The 20,421-nt window shown below is 42.1% G+C and overlaps 1 protein-coding gene across 7 annotated transcripts in view; it reads left to right on the top strand.

Moving 5' to 3' along the window:
- Positions 1–20,421, top strand: part of CDH4 (cadherin 4) — a 954,442-nt gene that overhangs the window by 310,108 nt on the left and 623,913 nt on the right. For 2 of the 7 annotated variants that reach the window (XM_078392123.1, XM_078392124.1), the window contains exon 3: positions 20,179–20,306. The exons of the other annotated variants lie outside the window; for them this stretch is intronic. In XM_078392123.1, the coding sequence (XP_078248249.1) occupies position 20,306 (1 nt within the window). In that variant the 5' untranslated portion in view covers positions 20,179–20,305. The remainder of the gene's footprint in view (positions 1–20,178; positions 20,307–20,421) is intronic. 7 annotated transcript variants of the gene reach the window in all.

The following is a 20,421-nucleotide window of genomic DNA, read 5'->3' as shown; positions in this document are numbered from 1 at the left end:
GGGAGCTGTCAAAATCGTTGTCTAGTGAAAATCGGTTTGCCAGCGAAATTCCTCCATAGGAATCACTGTTTTGTGAATCGCTATAGCGATCGCAAAAATCCAATATCTAGCGAAAAAACTGTCATGCGGGGTAACTGTCTAGCGAGGCACCACTGTATTATGGAAAGATGTGTGCATGAAATATATATGCTGGGGAGGGATATGTACAAAATGTGTATGGTACAAAAAAGTGTACCCCAAATAATTGCAATCCAGGTGTTGAAATAATTCATGGAGAATCATGTGGGGCAATCAAATAGTAGAAAAGCGGAAAGTCGAGTTGATATTGAATCATGTACTGTATAGATGGGATTTCAGTATATTTTTGTGTTTCTCCTCCCCCTCTTTTTTTATCTCCCATATGCCCCTTTACCCTCTGTATCTCTTACCCAAGTTATTAATAATAATAATAAAAAGTGTGAGAGAGAATCATGTGGAATCAGGACTGAACAGACCTACAGTGGAATTAAAATTGAAACCTCACATAGAACAATTGTACACAACTCTGTGCAGCTCTTAGCTGCTCTGATACCTTTGATCCTTTCGAACTGGGGATTCTGGAGGACTGACCTTAGACCTTCTGGATTCAAAGTGTGTCATCTTCTACTGACCTGCGCCCTCTCCCGTGGTTTACTAGGAACAAGGCCTTTGCTACTGTGATGTCTCCATCATGGAACCTCCCTCCCAGAGGGCTTACTGAATTAGATCTCTTCTAACCTTTAGAATATAGACTATTACCTCTCTCTCTTTTTTTGGAAGTAAATTCTACTGGTCCTTTGCAGCTTAGAGCTTGAACATAACATTTATTACTGCTTTCCCAGTTGTGCTAAAAATGATAATGATGGAAGGCAGCCGGTGTTTGAGGAGAGAAATATTAAATGGCTCTACATTCACTGTTTAATGGCCAGACATGAGAGGGACCACCTCAGAACATAATTATATCACCATGGTGAAATTGTGTACCAATGCACTCATGCTGTTCCTGTACCAATGCGCTCTTGCTGCTTTTCCTTTCTGCTCTCAAAAGAACGTCCATCTCCTGAGCTGTGCTGTTATCATGGAGCTGTACATTATTACAGGATGATCCTTGATACAAAGGAGACGCATGACCTGCAGGGTTCTCATTTCATTGATTCCCAGAGGATTGGGGTGGCAGGAAGACACTGCAATATTTTTTAGATTATTAAACCATTTGTTTCCATTTATTGTATGATGGAAAGAGTTATGAATTTTATAGCTACTGTGCCTTGGGAGGTTGGCGGTAAGCAATCAATAACTCCCTATAACAAGGAACTGTGATGGCCTCCAACCTTTTTAATCTCTCCCTTCCCCCACCATTCTCAAAATATTTGTGATTTTCTGGAGTGCCTGTAGCATTTTTACATACAATACTTGGTTTTAAAAAGAAAACAAGGCCACAACTTTTTTTTAGAATGGCAGCTGTATCACAACCTCTTCTTTAATCCCCTTCTTCAAAGCTTTTATGAAATCCGCGGCACTTTAAGTCATCAGTTGATTTGATTGATTGATTGATTGATTGATTGATTGATTGATTGATTGATTGATTGATTGATTGATACATACATACATACATACATACATACATACATACATACATACATACATACATACATACATACATACATACATACATATAAAAACAACAAGATAACACAAACACCATATAAAATATAAAAACCAAACAACAGCAATTGAAATAAACCAGCATAATTCCCTGATAGTACAGCATATCAGAGAAGAAGGAGATGGCTTAAATAAATTCAAGAGAACCTGCCTTTGAAGTCCTCTTGAAAGAGATGTATCTTCAGCAGCTTCTTAAAATTAGGGAGGGAAGATGGCAGGTGTAGCTCCACTGGGAGACAATTCCAAAGAGTTGGTGTCACCACCAAGAAGGTCTAATCTCTTGTTGAAGATGTTCTGGCCTCCTTCAGCGTGGCCATCCAGAGGAGCATTACCTGGGAGAATCTAGTGGCACGGAAGGATGACCTCGGAGAGAGATGCTCAAGGTGGCATTTTCTGTAAGCAAGCAGTCACAGCATGCAGCATTTTATGCTTTAAATAGTTCCAACCAACAGGAGTTCACTTGTCACCCAACTGGGTGTCCTCAAGAAGTTTCGAACTTCCAGTGTCCACCATGAAAGGAATTATAATCCGACACACCTGGAAGGCATTGTGTTGGAGGAAGTTGCCTCACCTACTGTAGGTTTCCGGTTCGATATTCTCATCCAGGATGGTGGGAGAAGTCGGTCTGTGCCAAACCATGATCTGGAACTATGTACATTTTCAGGTTTAAAAGTCTAAGCTATTACTAGATTGGGAAGTGTCAGAACTAGATCCTTAAAGAGGGCAAGAAGAGGAAGTTGCTCAGTTGGGCATATAAGGATTTCTTTTGCACAACTGATGTGGTACGTGCCATCAAGTTCCAACGTACATGGCCCTAATAGTATGTCCAAGGTATGTGTGATGTTCAAGGAATGGTTTGCCATTGCCACCAACAGTGAGTTTCTATGGCTGAATGGGGATGTTTCCTATGTCTTGGCTCCAATGCTCGATTCAATACATAACACTGGCACGCCATAGGCAATGTAAAGCATGCTGAATTAGAAGTGCCTTTGGATTGATCCAACATGGCTGATATGCCAGGCTTTATGTGCCTGTTGGCTTTGTATTGTCTGTTGATATAAGGTCAGCTAATCACCGATGCTGATAATGCACAGTTTCATTTCCTTGTGAGCCTGCTGGTAGCTCTGAAGCTTCAATCTGTTTGGTTAGGTCTAACTCTCTGTATGGTTGAGATGGTTGGACAGTGGATGAGATGAGATACATGAGATGGTTGGACAGTGTCATCGAAGCTACCAACATGAATTTGACCCAGCTCCGGGAGGCAGTGGAGAACAGGAGGGCCTGGCGTGCTCTGGTCCATGGGGTCACGAAGAGTCGGACACAACTAAACAACAACATCAAGCCTCTGTATTCCTAACACTGGAGTGACATCACTCACAGTTGCCCTGTAGATTCTTATGGATGGATAGGTAGGGTGAAAGTGTTATTTATGTAAAATGAATGAATAAATGTACATAAACACATCACTATCTGCCTGTTAAATGGTGAAATCTGAAAGCTATGGAGAAAGCTTAGCCAGGCCATATTAGAACAAGCAGAGTGAGAGCAGGCCTGCTTGAATTTATTCTTTGAATGTTTATCGTTGAATTGGAACAGAAGAAAGCAACACAGCTGTTGGATTCAGTAGGCACGTATAGTACTCAAAGATTCTATCTTGCCTACCAGAAGTTCCCCTACCATGTAACAACCCAGTTGATGTATTCGCGATGGCTTTCAAGGCCGGGATCTAATGGTTGTTGTGGGTTTTTCGGGCTCTTTGGCCGTGTTCTGAAGGTTGTTCTTCCTGACGTTTTGCTAGTCTTTGTGGCCGGCATCTTCAGAGGACAGAATTCCTACTCCAGTCCTCTGAAAATGCCGGCCACAGAGACTGGCAAAACTTTAGGAAGAACAACCTTCAGAACATGGCCAAAGAGCCCGAAAAACCCACAACAACCAACCCAGTTGATGTTTAGAGGCTGTCTTGTAGTTGGCCATAAAAGGGTTTGTAGCATTCAACAAGTAAGTGGCAGTTGGAAACAATATCTGGGTGTCTGGTCCAATAGTTAACTAGCAAATGGTTAACTGGTAGTTAACTGTGGGGGGATATGAAAGCTGTTATTTAAAAGTTGTCTCCCATTCCTGTTTGCTATCCTTCCCCCAGCCCCACATTGTCATTTACACATTGTGTATTTGATTTGTTTGGTTTGGCATGTCTGCAAATGTGGCTGAGCTATATGTTGTGTATGCTGCCACCACAGAAGCTGAGATCCTTGCCCATTCCTCACTCATGCCAATGTGCCAGGTCACCCAGCATGTGCCCTCCTGCATATTTGGTCTGGCTGTCAGCCTAGGTTCTGTTTCCCATGGTTCTTAGTTGCTCCAGATGTCCGAATCAGTGCATTAAGCGTTCCTTTTTGACACTTGGACACTCTCTTCCTTCTGCTCTACTTAGTGCATATGGCATACAGTTCTTCTCAGCCTGTTGTTTTGATTGTGTTAAACGGTTTCATTTGGATGTTGCTTAAATGTGTCATGTGTTTAATTGCTTTTAAATATTGTAATTTCTTCTATTTTAATTGCCTATTTCTATTTAAACTGTTGTAAACTGCTTTGAGGCTCTCTGTTGGGAAGAAGGTGGAGTATAAATAGAATGAAGGAATGAATGCAATGGAACTGAATGAATGAATGAAATGTCAACCTCTTCCCATACCCTCTCTCAAACCTTTCTTTATCTGGTGCAAAAATATGAAAAAGAAATGCTTGGCCTCGCTTCAAATGGCATGCCTTGGGTATGTTGTGACAGGCATCTTTTGAGCACCCCTAACGGATGCCACTCAACATTGTTTCTAGTTTTGAGACTTCCTTGGCATGATCCAACTCTAAACAGAATGTCACACTAGGACGCTGAGAAAAACACAGCAAACTGATCAAATATGGCAAGCCTATAAATTAATGACCTCCAAAAGGTTGTGAATCAAGCCTGCTCAGGTCTTGCAAACTGGAGGTTTTGGATTTCTTTACTAAGTCAATCGATCGCATGTTCAGTCTTCCTCTTTTCCTACTGCCTTTTACTTCTCCTGACATTATTGGTTTCTCCAATGAGTCTTGATCTGAAGAGATGACCAAAGTTCAGTAGTCTTGAATTATTTGTCTGTATTGGATATTCTGACTGGCCGACATTTTGCTGAATCAAAGGCATGCTGGAATTATTGCATTCTCATATGTTCCCTTGAAGAGGTATTGGCTGGGAGGGACCTTCCTTGACGGTGGTGAATGTCAGTTAATCCAGTCGCAGCCAATTGTTCCCTCTCTGCTTCAGAACTTTGAAGAGAGCCATGCGGCTCTGCTTGGGAATTCTTTCCTTGATTTTTTTCCATTCAGGCTGTTGGAATCAGTCTGTAATCAGTTAGACTCTGTACAGTCAGTCATTTAGCGACCCAGTTATGAAGCTAGTTCATCAGTTAAGCTGTTTATGTAACCAGTTAGTATTTTTTTCCACAGAATGCTATTGGTTTTTTGTCTAATCAGAACTGTGAGTAAAATGGAAGCCTTTTTATTCTTTCTCATACCTGAGTGAATTGTTGAGTTATTAATCGGCAATAAAGCATGGCCTACTGAGGGGAGACTCAGAGATTCTGCTCTAAAAGTCCATGGACCTTTTCCCACTGCTATGTAGTTAGAGATTTTTAAGTCAAAATTTCCACATTGTGCCAATAAGGCAGGGAGTGTAGCTCTGTCTAGCTGCTTGTTTGTTTGTTTTGATTTTTCTCTGAGGTACCAAATCCATCCAGCTCAATTGTGTGAGGCCTAGCCATTTTTAGAATGAATTGTGAATGGGCCAGATGTTCCCTTTAATCCAGTGGTCTCCAACGTTGGGCCTCCAGATGTTATTGGACTACAGCTCTCAGAAGTCTTCACCACCACCTCTGCTGGCCAGGATTTCTGGGAGTTGAAGTCCAAGAACATCTGGAGGCCCAAGGTTGGGGACCACTGCTCTAATCAGCTTCCAAGATAGTATCCATTCCATTACTGGATGCTTGGGTCATGACGATACTTTCTGTTCACAAATCATGAGTGCTTCATTGAGACATAACCAGTCCAAGAGATGGAATGGCACAGAAGGTGGCTGTTTTTCTTTCTTTTTAAAAAATAATTGTCTTATAAATGGCATAGATTAGAAGACAGACAAACAAGCGGATAGAAGGTACTGTGTGCACTTTAAAAAAAAACCCCTAGGAAATGGAAAGGAATTGGATGGGAGATTCTGTGTAGGATAGCAACCATCTTATATTCTCCATAGATTCTCCCAGTCTTTAGTGCTTCTCTCCTTTTTCCAGTCTTTCTGACTGGGCTTCAGCTACAAAGTGAAGCCGTTGCTGCTCTTCATTCTGAGCAAAAACCTTCTGATAATTCTAGAGGTCCACAGATTAACATCCCAGGGATGGTTAGCAAACATTGGCCCACTTTCCATCCAGAGGGGATGCACTTTGGAGCAATACATTATTTGTGGGTCAGCACTTCTGAGGCATACTGTTGTTTTTGCAAAGCTCTTGTCACTCCCCATATTTCCAAATGATTCCCTGTGCTTGAAGGTCTATATATTGGCAGTGGAGCATCAGGGAAGAAACCACAATTTAACAATCTTAAAACTGCAGAGCTGAAAGGAACCGTATGGATCATTTGAGACCAGCCTCTGTCAAGGAGGTACAATGGGGCATTGAGCTCTCATACTTTACAGCCAGATACCTAAACCACTGAGCGGTTCAGCAGGAAACAAAGAAACTGAGGGGGGAAACCCAGCGAACGTAATATCAAATGTAATCTTCTCCCTGAAGGTTGTTCATACATTCACATATGTGTCTCTGATTTCTTTAATTATTTTTTTACAAAGTGAATTAACTGATCTGTAAATGCAAATGGCCTTCATCCTCTCTTTTATATCATGTCACTGCTATTATCCTCATTGGTAGGGTAAGTGGTGACTGGAACTAAAATGGGGAAAAAAAATTTGGAATGATCTTTTCATAATCCATAAAATGCCACAATGCCTAGCTTGCAACAGCAGTGGGTCATTATATATTTCTCTTGCAATTTGCAGTTTGCTTCTCCTGTTCATAACTGCCATTTCATGGACTCTTTGCTTCTGAATTTTTCAATGACCTTACCGGTACATTTTGTGCTCATTTCCAACTCTGGATATGTTTTAAATGAACGTTACATTGTATTATAATTTTTATTATTATGTCTAAGAGCTGTGCCACTATTATTGGATTGGAATTGTGTGTTTTCGGTGAACCGCTTTGCACACAATGACATTGTGGGAGAAATACAGCGTATAAATAAACCGGCTTGCTCTGAGTCTCCAGCACAATGCTGAAGTATCTCATTAAAAGAACATTCTGTTAAGGGACTGCTTTCAAGTTTCCCCTCTGTTACACAAGGGGAGCAGGTTCCTAAGAATGATACTAAAGAGTAATGGTTGTGGTCTTAACTGATGGCAAGTCGTAACCAGGTTTGTAACATGTGGGATTTTGTAGAAATGGAAAGCAACTTCTGTATTGTCATATGCCACAATACCCTGTGGTCTCCGGTTCACAGAAAAGAAAATATACAAGGTACAGTTGTTGGATAACATCCAATCCGACACACATTGTCACTAATCAAAGCTATCCTCAGTCATGATCTTTCTCCTGAATATTATCACTTCTTTCTGATTTTTGACAGGGAACCGAGGTTGCTTGTCACTGCTGCCCTTTCAATATTTTCCTTCTCTGACTGCCTAATTCTTTCACAACCCTTTTGTGCTTCTGACCCGAGATCTGAAAACAAGGACAGTGGGTTGCGCCCTTTTGTGAAAGTTTAACAAGAAAGAAAGAGGGGAAGTCAGCAGTGGAGAAGCAAAATGAGAAAGTGTAACATATTCAGACTGTTTCTTTCCGAATGGAAAAGCACCACTGGTGGAGTGGAGATCCAGCATGGGTGACCTTTGCCCTCTTTTGGATAAAAATAAAATTGTCTCCCATGGGGACAGGAGAGCTTTCAAATGTTGGATGTAAGAAGCCAAGCAGGTCCTTCTTGCTCCCGTTCACTTAGAAAATGATCCTGCTGTTGAGCTGGAGAAGTTTAAGGAACATAGAAAATAGGACTGTGTGACTTTCCAGAGCATAGCTTAGAAAATGTATCTTTTTTTTTTAGTCCAACTTTCAGAATTCTCCAGCCATCTTGGCTAAGAATGAAGGATACAGTGGGGGCTTGACTTGAGAACTTAATCCGTATTGGAAGGCGGTTCTCAAGTCAAAATGTTCTCAAGTCAAATCTGCATTTCCCATAGGAATGCATTGAAAACCATTTGATCCGTATCTGCTCTTTTCCGTCCATAGACACTAATGGGAAGCTGCTATTATGTCTACGACCACTAGAGGGGGGTATTTTGTTTCTTTTTTTCTTAGGTCAAGAAAGGTTCAGGGAAGGCAGGGAAAATACAGTCCGGGCAGTACAGTACCAGGCAGTCTGAAGACTGTCTCCCAATCCACTCTCTAAACGCTGGGAGGAGTGAGGAAGCAGACAGGCACCCTTTTCACTGGCCAACAGTTAACTGAAAGTTCAAATTTTGCACTTTCCCTGCCTCCCACATGGTTTTTTTTAGTTCTTAACTCAAATCTAAGTATGTAAGTCAAGTCAATATTTTCCTATGAGAGTGGTTCTTAAGTCAAAATGTTCTTAACTCAAGGCGTTCTTAAGTCAAGACCCCACTGTAATGGGAAGGAAGGCCCAATAATATTTAGAGGATTGGGTTCCATACATGTTCAAAGAGTTTGCCACTTTGGGCACAAGTCCTGGCTGAAACGTTCTCCACTTTATATGCTTCACTCTACATGACCTCTAGGCAGACAGAGAGCTTCTGAGGCAGAATCATAGAATCATGAACTTGGAAGGGGCCTATAAATAAGGCCATCGAGTCCAATCCCATGCTCAATGCAGGAGTACAAATCAGAAGATATCTGCCAGGTGGTTGTCTAAATTTCTCTTGAATGTCTCCAGTGTTGGACCACTCACCACCTCTCTAGGTCTTTGGTTCCATTGCTGTACTGCTGTAACAGTTAGGATGTTTTTCCTGATAGTCAACTATGTAAATTTAAATTGACTCAGAATCATGTGGAATCACATGGTGTTTGAATCACAACTTGCCTTCCCAAACATTTAATCTGGTGTTTTTGAAGGAACACCCATGCCCGATGCATGCACTCTCTTCAACCCAAGGCTATAGAGAGACGGGTGTATACTGTGTGTATACTGTAGATGCCTGTGCCCGGAAGAGGGAAGTGCAATAGGAAAGAGCTGAGTAAGCTGGTGCGAAAAAAGCCTTCATACACAGCAGTGCCTTGTGAGTGCTGACACATGTAGGCAAAGCCGGCGGCAATGGGCAGTTGACACACGCCACAAATGTGCAGCACGCTCAGCTGGGGCAGAGAATACTCAGGCTGAAATTGGCTGGAGGTGGGGAAGAGAGAGGTACAGGTGCTGGTGGCACTTTGACTGCCTGCTTGCCCATCAGCTACTGGTTTCTGGGTTTGTGTACCAGCTCAATGATGAGCCACCTTCTTGATCTTGCTTTATCCCTGCACCTCCCGCACTCAACTGGGAAAAAAATTTGGGTGAGTGAGTCACTGAGTGGCAGGGGACTCCTGCAGGCTGCTGGGTGGTCAGGCTTGTCCCCCATCCCCTGCTTTTAACACCACAGCAGCAGTGGCAAGTGGCTGGTTAACAGGGACAGAGGCATTCACGTAGGGGCAATTCAATTCATATGAGTCGGTTCCATATCCACATTAAAATAAAACAGAACTCTGGCAGAGGAGTAAAAAAAAAAACTCACTGCCACTCAAAAAAAAAAAAAAAAAAAACAAAACACTACAATTCTCCATCAAATTAATCCGCTCTTGCACATATGTTGTGTATTCACCCATTGTTTACAGCAAATCAAAACAGGCTAAACCCAAATTAAATAGGATTTTTTTAAAAAAGCAATGTAACCACCTTTTAAGAGTATACATTTTTGCTTGCTCTTTGTGCATGCTTCCCCTTCCATCAAGGATATTGGCCAAAATGCTGAGAATCTAAATGAGGAAATAAGCAGCTTCTCTTGCTTTTTGCAAGAAATGAGAAATCTCAAGCAGCTGTGAAATTCCTCACTTGAGGCACGAGGTCCAGGCAGCCAAAATTCAATATGACAGACTGTTTTGCACTATTTTTTGTGTTGCTTCTCAGTTTGTACTAGGCTAGCCTTCCTTGTTCTGATGCTTTCCTGATGGTCATGATGGTGAGGATGATGGATATCTAATTCAAAAGGTATGGAGGGCACCCAGTTGAGAAAGGCTGCACATGCTCACGAAACAAGGAACTTCACCATGGGAAATTATCTAGACCCCATATTCATTTTTCCTTACCCTGTGCCTGATAGAGAAAGCCTTTGGTTATTTTCTCAGATAAGAATTGTAAGAATTTCTACCTGCTGTAATTCTACAAAGTTTCCCTCTCCATCTGTTAAAGTTTTATCACTGTTTTGCAAACCTTTTGTCAGAGCTGTGCAAGTTTCCATCAACTTGGGGATAATCCGGAGAGCTGCCCTTGTAGCTTGAATGTCAGGCAAGGTTATGGTCTGACAGGAAAGATTTGGGTTCGGTATAACTTAGCAGGAAGTGTTCAGCACCATTTGTATTGGCACTGGACTGTAACCTCCACTGGCTTGTGTGCTTTTTTATCGCTTAAATTCCTGGACTGAGTTAGCTATGTTTCATGCTGTTTGTTTTCCCCTTGGTGGTTGGCTCAATAAAATATTGGGCATTGCAGTTTTTCTAGACAAGTTATCTTTAACTTTTGAGCCTGTTGTCAAGCTCTAATGAAGAAGAAAAGATCTGTTTCTTGTACTTGGCTCTGCAGGAGTGTGCCCCTGTATGTGTGTTAATGCAGCCTTAGCAAGACCAAAAGCATCAGAAGAACAGGGGCCGATGGTCTTCCCAACAGAATTCAACAACAATATCCTACTCTTACAGAGTTGAAAGGATAGGACCCCGAGGTTCATATAGATCAACCCACTGCCAGAGCTGGCATCCACAGCTAAAGCAGCCCTGGCAGATGCCACCCTACTTCCAATGAAGAAGGGTCCACCAGCTTCCAAGGTGATATGTTTAATTGTTGAACAGTTCTGACAATCAAGAAGGTTCGCTTAATGTTTATCCAGACTCTACTTTTGGTTGAGGTTCTACCCTCTGGAATAGTAGAAAACAAGCTGGCTCCATCCACGTAGATCAACATAGACTAGAGACAGTATGATGCAGATTTCCACACACAGGCATGAACCATGATGGTGTTTCTGGAGCCAGTTATTCATTCATTCGCTTTCTGTCTAAAAGCGCAAACTTACTTGAGGTGTTGTCAGGATAAAGCAGGGGGTTAGGAGACCATGTGTGTCATCGTCAGCACTTTAGAGGTAGGTGGGGTGCAAAGGCAATTAATAAATGACCATGTATTGTAATTACAGACTACCATCCGTGGGTAGAGCTACATTAGCAGGATGGGTTAGTAGTGTGGGAGGACAGTTCTGTAGCCATGGTCAATCCACATTGACATTGACTCATAAACACATTTTTTTCCTGCAATGATTCCTCTCCACCAACCCATTTTGCTGACACCTAAAAGCCATTTCAGTGTCATCGGCATTACAAGAGAAGCACTGGATGGACTATATTCCTACAGTTACTGGCCCATATTATCGCACAGTGTTGAGAACCAACTGTCACCTCATTGTGAGGTCTGACCTGAAAAACTCCCACACCAGCTTCCTGCGTCCTGTAGTTCTGGTGAGAGAATTTGCTTCCTTAAGATCAACCTTACAGTTTGGTGTCTTCTTCTTGGAAATGAGGTTTTAAAAAATGAGACATGTTTGGCTGGATAAGTCCGAAGCTTACCTTATTTACGTAAGGTTTCCAGTCATAGATTCCTAGAACAGGTGAGAAGGAAGGGCCCTATAAGGCCACTGAGTCCAATCCCCTGCTCAGTGCAGGAATCTAAATCAAAGCAGATCTTGTTGTCCAACGTTCCCTCGAATTTCTCCAGCATTGGAGCGCTTACCACCTCCCAATTGGTGGTCCAATCCTACCTAGAATTTGGTGCCCAGTCCTTCCATGGAGACTTTCACCCTAGATGTTTGAGAACCTATGGCGTGGGAGGGAGACCTTGAACATGCTCCAGCATCCACTTATAAAATCCAGGGCTTAGTCTACATTTTTGTTTGGCTTGTGGATACAATCATTCATGTTTTTGTTGTTTAAGTTTCAAGGGTGGAATACCACAAAAAAAATTAGCCTTTCCTATAGAGCCTTTGTAATATTCAGGCTGTTTATGTAACAAGGAACAAGAATCTGAATCTTACTCTACATTCAGAGCAATGCAGCTGGATGTTGGTCTTTTAAATTCTTAGCAAACGCCTGCCAATAATTTGTTTACATTACTGTTTTTATTTGCAGAATAATGAAAATATTACTGGCCGAAGGTGGAAATATGGATATTAAATTTTTAATAGAGTATGCAGACTTGTAAAACGTGGTGGGGGGGAGAGGAAAAGTTGCTCACAGACAAGGGCTCTTCCATGATAATTAAAAATTATAAAGTCATTACTCCAGCTTGCTTTTGGAATTGCCGAGTGAATTAAACAGTTTGTTGTCGGTGCAAATGCCTTTGCAGATTTTGCTCATTAAAATTCTGCATTTCGAAATGGGAACAGAATGCATATACAATGACTAATTTGATTTCAGACTTTGCCTTTGCTTTAGGCCTTATCTCCCTCCACAACACTGCTCACCTTGGAGGGTCGTCATGCAGAGGGGTAAAAAGAAAACACAACCTAACAGTGTGTGTGTGTGTGTGTGTGTGTGTGTGTGTGTATTTGTGTGTTAGGGTTTGGGTTTGGTTTATTTCTCTTTTTTAAAGCTCTACCTTTCTTCTCCCCACTCCACCCCTCAATATGGTCTAGTATGTGTGTGTATGTTGAGAGGGAAAAGACCAATGGGGAATTTAAGCCCTCCTGTACTATAAAATGCTGTTAGAATCAAAAGTGTTACTTTTTATGGCATCGCCACAGCATTAAGCAGTGGCATTTGTCTGGAAATGCTAATCTTTAATCTTTATAAATTGCATGCTGACGGAAAAATACGTCTGTAAAACACTTGTCTTTGAGCCTTACAGGGATAACATTATGGCTTGAGCAGTTGTCCAGGGTTTTTTTTACATGTGGTGGTATTAGATTGTTTAGAATGATCACCTTGTTTTATTCTGCTTTTTCATCATCATCATCGTTGTCATCATTATTGTCATAATCATCATCATCAACATGTACTATCAAGTCAATTCTGACTAATCACAGCCTTTCCTTAGGGTTTTCCAGGTAGAGAATACTGTACTCCAAAGTGGTTTACTGTTCCCTTCTTCTAGGGACGTCCTCGTACTGTGCAGCTTACCCAAGGCCACCCAGGCTGGCTGTACTTGCTGGAGGCGCAGTGAGGAATTGCACTGCCAACCTCTGTGCCTACATTTGAAGAAGAAGAAAAAATGGGGGTGGGTGGGTGTTATTTCCTTATTGGTTTGTGTTCTGCTGAGAAACCCTTTTCATTGCAAACCCTTTTTAGGAATGCATGTCCTCCTGTTTGGTAACATATAAGTGTCCTCCATCTCTTACCCTATCAACTTCCTTGACCGAGCAGGGAAAGTAGAGGCTTTTCTTGGCAAATGGTTTTGGGGACTCTCTCTCTCTCTCTCTCTCTCTCTCTCTCTCTCTCTCTCTCTCTCTCTCTCTCTCTCTCTCTGTGTGTGTGTGTGTGTGTGTGTGTGTGTGTGTGTGTGTGTGTGTGTGTGTGTGTGTGTGTGTGTGTGTGTGTGTGTGTGTGTGTGTGTGTGATTTTGTAAGAAGAAGCACAGACTACACCCAGTGATACAACTACAGACAAAGGGCAGAAAGATATGGCAATGGTAATGCAATTCCACATGAATTTCAGATGAGAGATCTGCCTCAGGAGTAGATATTTGGAAAGCACTGCTCATTCCATTCCTCAGAAATAACTGCTTGTTGCTTGGCTAGATATTTCAATAAAACTACAGTGACATCTGTTTATTTTCTTTCAGTACATATTCATTTTCAGTAAACAGAGGGGCAGAGGGCATTTCAAAGAGTTATTAAACACAATGCCTTATTTATTTATTTATTTATTTATTTATTTATTTGAGCTGTGTCATCTCCACTTTCTCTTAATGCTGTGCTGCAAGGTGATTACCTAGTCAGAATCTTGTGCTATACAGTGAACAGTAGTATATTTCCACTTACATTGTAGTACCAATGTCTAACTGTGATGGTTGCATATATTAGTTTAAATTTTCACATGCTAATTTGATGCGAAACATCCTCCATTTTGTGAAGAATTTCCTCCTTTTTTAAATTTTTGTCTCTGTCCACCACAGTGGCCACCCAACACACAATACTGAATCCATGCTTCCCATATCCTCTCTGTAGGCCCAAGAGCCATGTAGGTAACTCTAAAGGTGTCCAATGGTAGGGCCAGCTCTAGGCACTTTGCTGCTTCAGTCTAAAGCGGTTGGTGATGTCTCTCTGGCTTTTAAAGCAAAGATGTGTGGTACTCTAGGCCAAGTGCGATATTTTGACATTTGAGGCAGTAAGTGCCACAATCATCTCTTCCCCTTCCAGGCAGCAAAAATACAGTGATAATAACTTATACGATGAACAGTTTTCTGCCCTCTTATGATACTACAAATCTGCTGCCTGACGTGGCTGCCTCACAGTGCCTAGAGCTTTGTAGAATGGTATCACAAGGAGAGTTCAGCTGTGGGCCTTTACAGACTGCCCATTTTAGATGTGGGGTGGATTGGGCTACAAAAGTTTGTTGAGCTCAGGATGAGGATTGATGTGCTGTTTGATGTGCTCCTCCAGTCCAAACAGCAAATGACCCTTTGTCCGCCTGATCAGCTGTCAATTAAGTACTTTGCCTGATCTTCTGCAGGGGGTCAGGGGAAGTGTTTTTTGTTGTTGGTTTGTTTGTTTATATTCCTCCTCTCTCCCTTTGTCGGTGCCATTCCATTTGCTCCCTTCCCCCCCCCCACTTCCTGACCCTCATTCACCCCACACACACACTCTCCCTTGGAATCTGCAGATATAATGTAGTTGAAAATTGAGGCTGCTGGAGGCTACTAACTCCAGGCTAAACAACAAGAATGCCAAAAAGAATGCATGCCTTACTGCTGGGCCATAAAGGTGTGGGACAGCTCTTAATGGTGGAAGGATGGATCATTCTAAGTAGAAACATTTGCAGACAGGGTCTCCCCCCCCCAATCCAAACCATGCCATCAGCGATCCACATACTACATCTATATGCCAGTGTGGACAGGCCCAGAGTTCTACCAAAAAAGCAATCAAGCTATATTTCAAAAATAATGCCATAAGTGAAAACTACATTCCAATGGGGAGTAGCAAGTAAACGTTTCTATTTACTTTTTAATATTTAAGGACATTTGTAGGCATTTTGTTTCATTTTATTTAAAACATTTACAGCCTGCCCTGTGTCACAGGAACTCAGGAGAGGGTTGCAAAGTTATATAAAATTTTTTGAAATATAAGATATGGGGAGTGCCACTGCCCCTGGCAGAGTCAGCAGCCTCGGGGGTCTGTCATCAATAATTCCATCAGCTGCAGGCTGCTGGTGACATGATTCTTTATTGGAGTAGGTGCTTTTCACAGTGACTCCCCACCACCACCACCTCTGCATCTCTGGGGACTGAATTTCCCAGACTAGTCTCCTGGATTAAGTCAGCGTTAGACTGACCCATTGCCGAGACAGTCCTTGCAATAAGCAATCCCAATTCAGGAGTAGGCTTGCAGCCTTTTAGTGATGGTTGGCAGGTCTTAGACGTCTTCCCACTTTACAGCATGTTACCTCCTTCTCTTATGCAGGCACTTGGGCTGCTAGTGCCTCAGCTGAGTGGGGGTGGGTCCATTGGCCATCTCAGGTGCAAAAGAGTTGGTGGGGCCAGTGCCTCTCCTTGGGATACAGTAGTGGGCCCTCCTCTTCCCTGTTGTCATGTGTCCAGGAGTTTCAACAGCAAAGTCCGATAAGCCAGTCCAATATCAGAAGTTCATAGGATGCAGAGCTGATACCAAAATGCCAAAACCGATTCACAAACCATAATCCAAGGTCAGGGTCCAAAGCCAAATCACAAACTGTAGTCCAGGGTCAGAGTCCAAAGCCAAGGGTCCAGAGAACAAGGTTCCAGGTAGTCAGGAGCATGGGTGCGAGTCAGAGATTTGACTTGTTGCTTCCACGAGCTTCCCAGCCGTCTGGGAGCTGATTATATACCAAAACAGTCATTGAACTGCTGGAAGCCTTTCATCCTGTTAAAACTCAGGACTAGCTGACTTGATGTTTCTGCAGGCAGCATTCAAGCGATCCTCTGACCCTTGCATCATAAGTCTTTGCTGAAGTCTGGCCCTCACCCTGGCTACTGGGGGAGGAGAATCTGGTGGCGATTCAGTTGTCTCTGCTTCTAATCGCTCAGCATTCTCCTTAGCTGTAGTTAATCCTTCAGGTTCCGGATCTTCAGATGAACTCATGACACCTGTCTTCTGCCTCTACCTGCTGGGAAGTATTATAGAGGCTCCTGCCATAGGTTCTCATCCTTTTCCCGGGCTAGCCCCTCAAATGTGCAGACAATGGGCTCCAGTTCCTTTGTTCCAGACCTCCAGGTCTCCTCCTTGGCTTGACCCCTCACTGGGCATCAGACTCCATTAATGCCACCAGCGTGCCCTCCTCCCACTCTTCATATACCACCACAACATGAGGGCTGTCCTCCTCCCTGCCTTCCTGTGAGCTCAGATTGACAACTGAACCCAAACTCTCAAGCTGCTATGGGATGAAGGCAGACAACCCACCAGGAGTGTTGACTGTGACCCTCCAGAGATATTTAAAACAATTGACAATCAAATGATTTAAAAAAAACTCATTAAAACATTAAAAGCATGAAAGCCACTGCACTGAACAGCACAGGACAGAAATCACATAGTTTATATTCTTTTCCTATCCTATTCTAAGCAATGAAAAGGTAATGCATATGAGGAGTAATGCAATTATGTACTAATTTTCTCTTCAATGTTTACTGTAATCGATTACTTTTTTGGAGCTTGTAACAAGGCATATGATAAATTGCTACATAAAATTAATTTCACAAGCTCTCCTCTACCCTCTGATAGCACTTGCCCTGCCCAGCGGTCCCATATGGCTGTATATTAGAGACAGCTGTGAGTACCGGGAGATAAAGTTGGCTTCCAGAAAGCTTAGTTGATCTTAGGAATCTTTCCACTGTGGAATATAAGAAGCTGTCTTATAGCAAGCCGGACAACAGACTCTTTGACGTGATTCAGAGAAGTAGCTAAGTGTTGAAACTGTGGTGACCTACATTTTGTCAATTTATTCATATTCCACTCCCCAGCACAGAAGCTAGGATTTTTTTTTATTGATTTGGCTATTTATTTAATGAATGTTTAAGCCGCCTTGCAGGGTGAATTATCCCCTTGAAGCATTTCGTAATAATCAGTAAAACAATAAACATTAACAGAAGCATAGTCTCCAAATCCCATGAAGTACTAGTTCCCCTCTCTTCAGCCCTGGTTAGGCCTCATCTTGAGAACTGTGTCCCGTTCTGGATGTGACAAATGTGGACAAACTGAAACAGGTTCAGAGGAGGGCAATGATCAAGGGACTGGAAACCAAGCCCCATGAGGACAGACCAAAATGACTGGATATGTTTAGCCTTGAGAAACGAGACATAATACCACTTTTCAAATACTTTGAAGACTGTCATATAGAGAAATGACAGGATCTCTTTTTGATCATCCCAGAATGCAGGATACATAATAATGAGCTCAAGTTACAGGAAGCCAGATTTTGGTTGAACATCAGGAAAAACTTCCTAACTGTTAGAGCAGCACAACAATGGAACCAATTACTTCAGGAGGGGGTGAGCACTCCAACACTTGGAGTCATTCAAGGGAAAATTAGAGAACCCTCTGTCAGATATACTTTGATTTGGATTCCTGCATTGAGCAGTGGGGTTGGAGTTGATGGCCTTTTGGGCTCCTTCAAACTCAGTTCTATGATTCTGTGATTCTTTAAGATTACACAAAAGTGCAGAAACCACATGACTGAAATATTGAAATGACAGCAGCACGTAGCTCAAACACATGTGACAATCCTGTAAAAATTCCAACTGCAGATAAAACATGAAAATATAATCCAATTAAATACTTATGCCATCACTGATCACCCTAATGGGGACTGGATTCAGAAGGTGTCTCAGGCCCTGCTAAAGGCTAAGAAGCATAAAGTCAACCCTTAATGGTCAAAATTAGAAAAAGCCCTATCCTAGATACTTACCAGTCTGATAGCTGAAGAGCAAAATCTAAAATGTCAGTCTTAACTCAAGATGCATTTTGTATTGCCATCCTAATCCTGGAATAAAGACACAAGACAGTAATATGGGTTAAATACGAGCCACACTTTATTGATAACATCCAAATACGAAATATGCCATCCTTTGGCAAAGGAGGGGGCCTGCTGTAGTGCGGAAACAGGCGAAAGGCAGGGGTATCCAAATATCCCTTGATCAAGAAATGGGTGAGTCCCCAGCCCCAGGTTCCAGCGGTCACCAGACAGCAGGAACCTAGCCAGCTGCTAATAAACACCCCCAGACTTCAAACCATCTTTAGCTGATGACTGTTGGTCCAGAAGTGGGCCAACGCATCTTCTCCCCACAGGCCCTGTAATCACACAATCCGCAGCGCTGGGAGGTCGGATATGCGTTTGGCTTACCTGAAATTACAATTGCGGCATGCCAAAAATACCTGTTCTTTCTGCTCTACACGCCCATGTGACCAAAACCATACACCAAATTACGAACAACCCTCTTCCAGTGTGGGATAGGCGAAAAATCCCCCCATCCAATCAAGATGAAGGTCAAAAATTCCTATCCGGTCCCTAAAAGGTGACCAGAAAAACTCACACTAGAAAAAGGGAGGGCAGGTGGGTACCCGAAAATGAATAGGACGGTGTGGGGGGTGGCAAGCCCTTTAAGTATCCTGGGCTCTCCACCCCCACCATGCAATTCTCTTGAGACTTCAAAAGTCTCGGTCTCTCCGGGGTGGCTGGCAAAGACTCCTCACACTTCTCAAAGTCAGGGGGATCACAGCATTTGTATACCACAGTAGTTAGGGATGTTGGGAAAATGAATTCAGTGCATTACCATAGTAGATAAATACATGATCTTGTACTTGAGGGTGGGAATATATGGGACTGGGGATGGGACAGGTATAAGTACAGGAATGACTGAGATACTCACACCAGTCAATGCAATGTCTATTGGGGGGGGGTGTTATATGAAACTCGGGGTTAGAGACTTTTGGCCATTCAGTTGGGGTTTTAGTCTATTTTTAAGGAATTGCTTCTTCTGCTGGTTTGTTGGTTTTAATAACAATTCTGCTGTACATCACTTTTGGGTGCTGGTGAGCAGAAACACAGCTTTTGCATATTTATAATGAAGAAAAGTAACACTGCTTCTATGTCACAACATCCTTTGTTGGAATGGGGAAACTTTGCAGAAGGCAACAATAATTAGTCTCACAACCAGACTGAAAATTTTGGGGAACTGAGTGATTTTTTTTTTTCAGAATATCTTCACCATTTTAATAGGAAATCAGCTCATTGAAAATTGGGTGAAAAATCCCCACCACAGGCTTATTTAAGATGTTCTCAGGTAATCTTTGTGCCCAGGTAGATTTTATAGTAGATTCCTTTTCCATGCCACACACAACTGGTTTTTTAAGCAATTGAACTAAGGATCAATAAATAAAAAAGAAGGTTCCAATTGCCCTAAACGTAGATGGTCTTCACTTTCAAAAAGGTTTTGATATTTCTTGTTACAGTCTTGAAGTGTCCTTTTAAAATGGCATTGTTATCATTGTTGCTGTTCTTTTTGAGTGCTGGCATATTTGAGAAACCATTAGGTTGATTACAATAGACATGATCGGCAATAAATGTTTGAATTTGTTCTCTGTATAAGCAATGTCTGCTCATCTTCTGTATATAATTGAAAGCTTAAAATCATCATCATCAACATCATCATTGTCATCATTGTCGTCGTATCATCATCGGGGCTTCGGGAGCAATATCAAGAAAATTCACACAGTATTATAAGCAGTTGCAGATTCCAGAAATAAAATCAACAGAGCTACAAAAATTGCAGCATTAGGAACAACATATATACTATGTGGATATTTAGCAGATACTTTTGGATAAGAATAAGAATAATGCCTCCGTAAGCCTGCCACTTGTCATATGTGTTGTTTGAATGTCTCTATTTATTATTCCTCATTCTTATCTCTCTCGTCTTTTTTTTTTTGTCCCCTAGGTAAGTCTGTCAACTTTTAATCCTTCTGGAAGCTTCCAAATTTTGCTGCCTTTGTATCAAAAAAAGATGTAAGGAGAAGTCTCTGCTTGGCTGTTCTGTTTCTCCACTTAGTGAAAAGCTGTGGAAAAGTAAGAGAGATCTAGCACGTTTCATTTTGAATATGTTTGTGATCTTTGGGTTCTGTTATTACTTATTAAAAGTGTGGCCAGCTTTACAGCATTAGAATTGTGGGAGTTTATGTGT

This window comes from Pogona vitticeps, chromosome 4, assembly GCF_051106095.1.
Source record: "Pogona vitticeps strain Pit_001003342236 chromosome 4, PviZW2.1, whole genome shotgun sequence".
In the NCBI taxonomy this organism is placed as follows: domain Eukaryota; kingdom Metazoa; phylum Chordata; class Lepidosauria; order Squamata; family Agamidae; genus Pogona; species Pogona vitticeps.
This window is presented reverse-complemented; position numbering and strand designations above follow the sequence as displayed.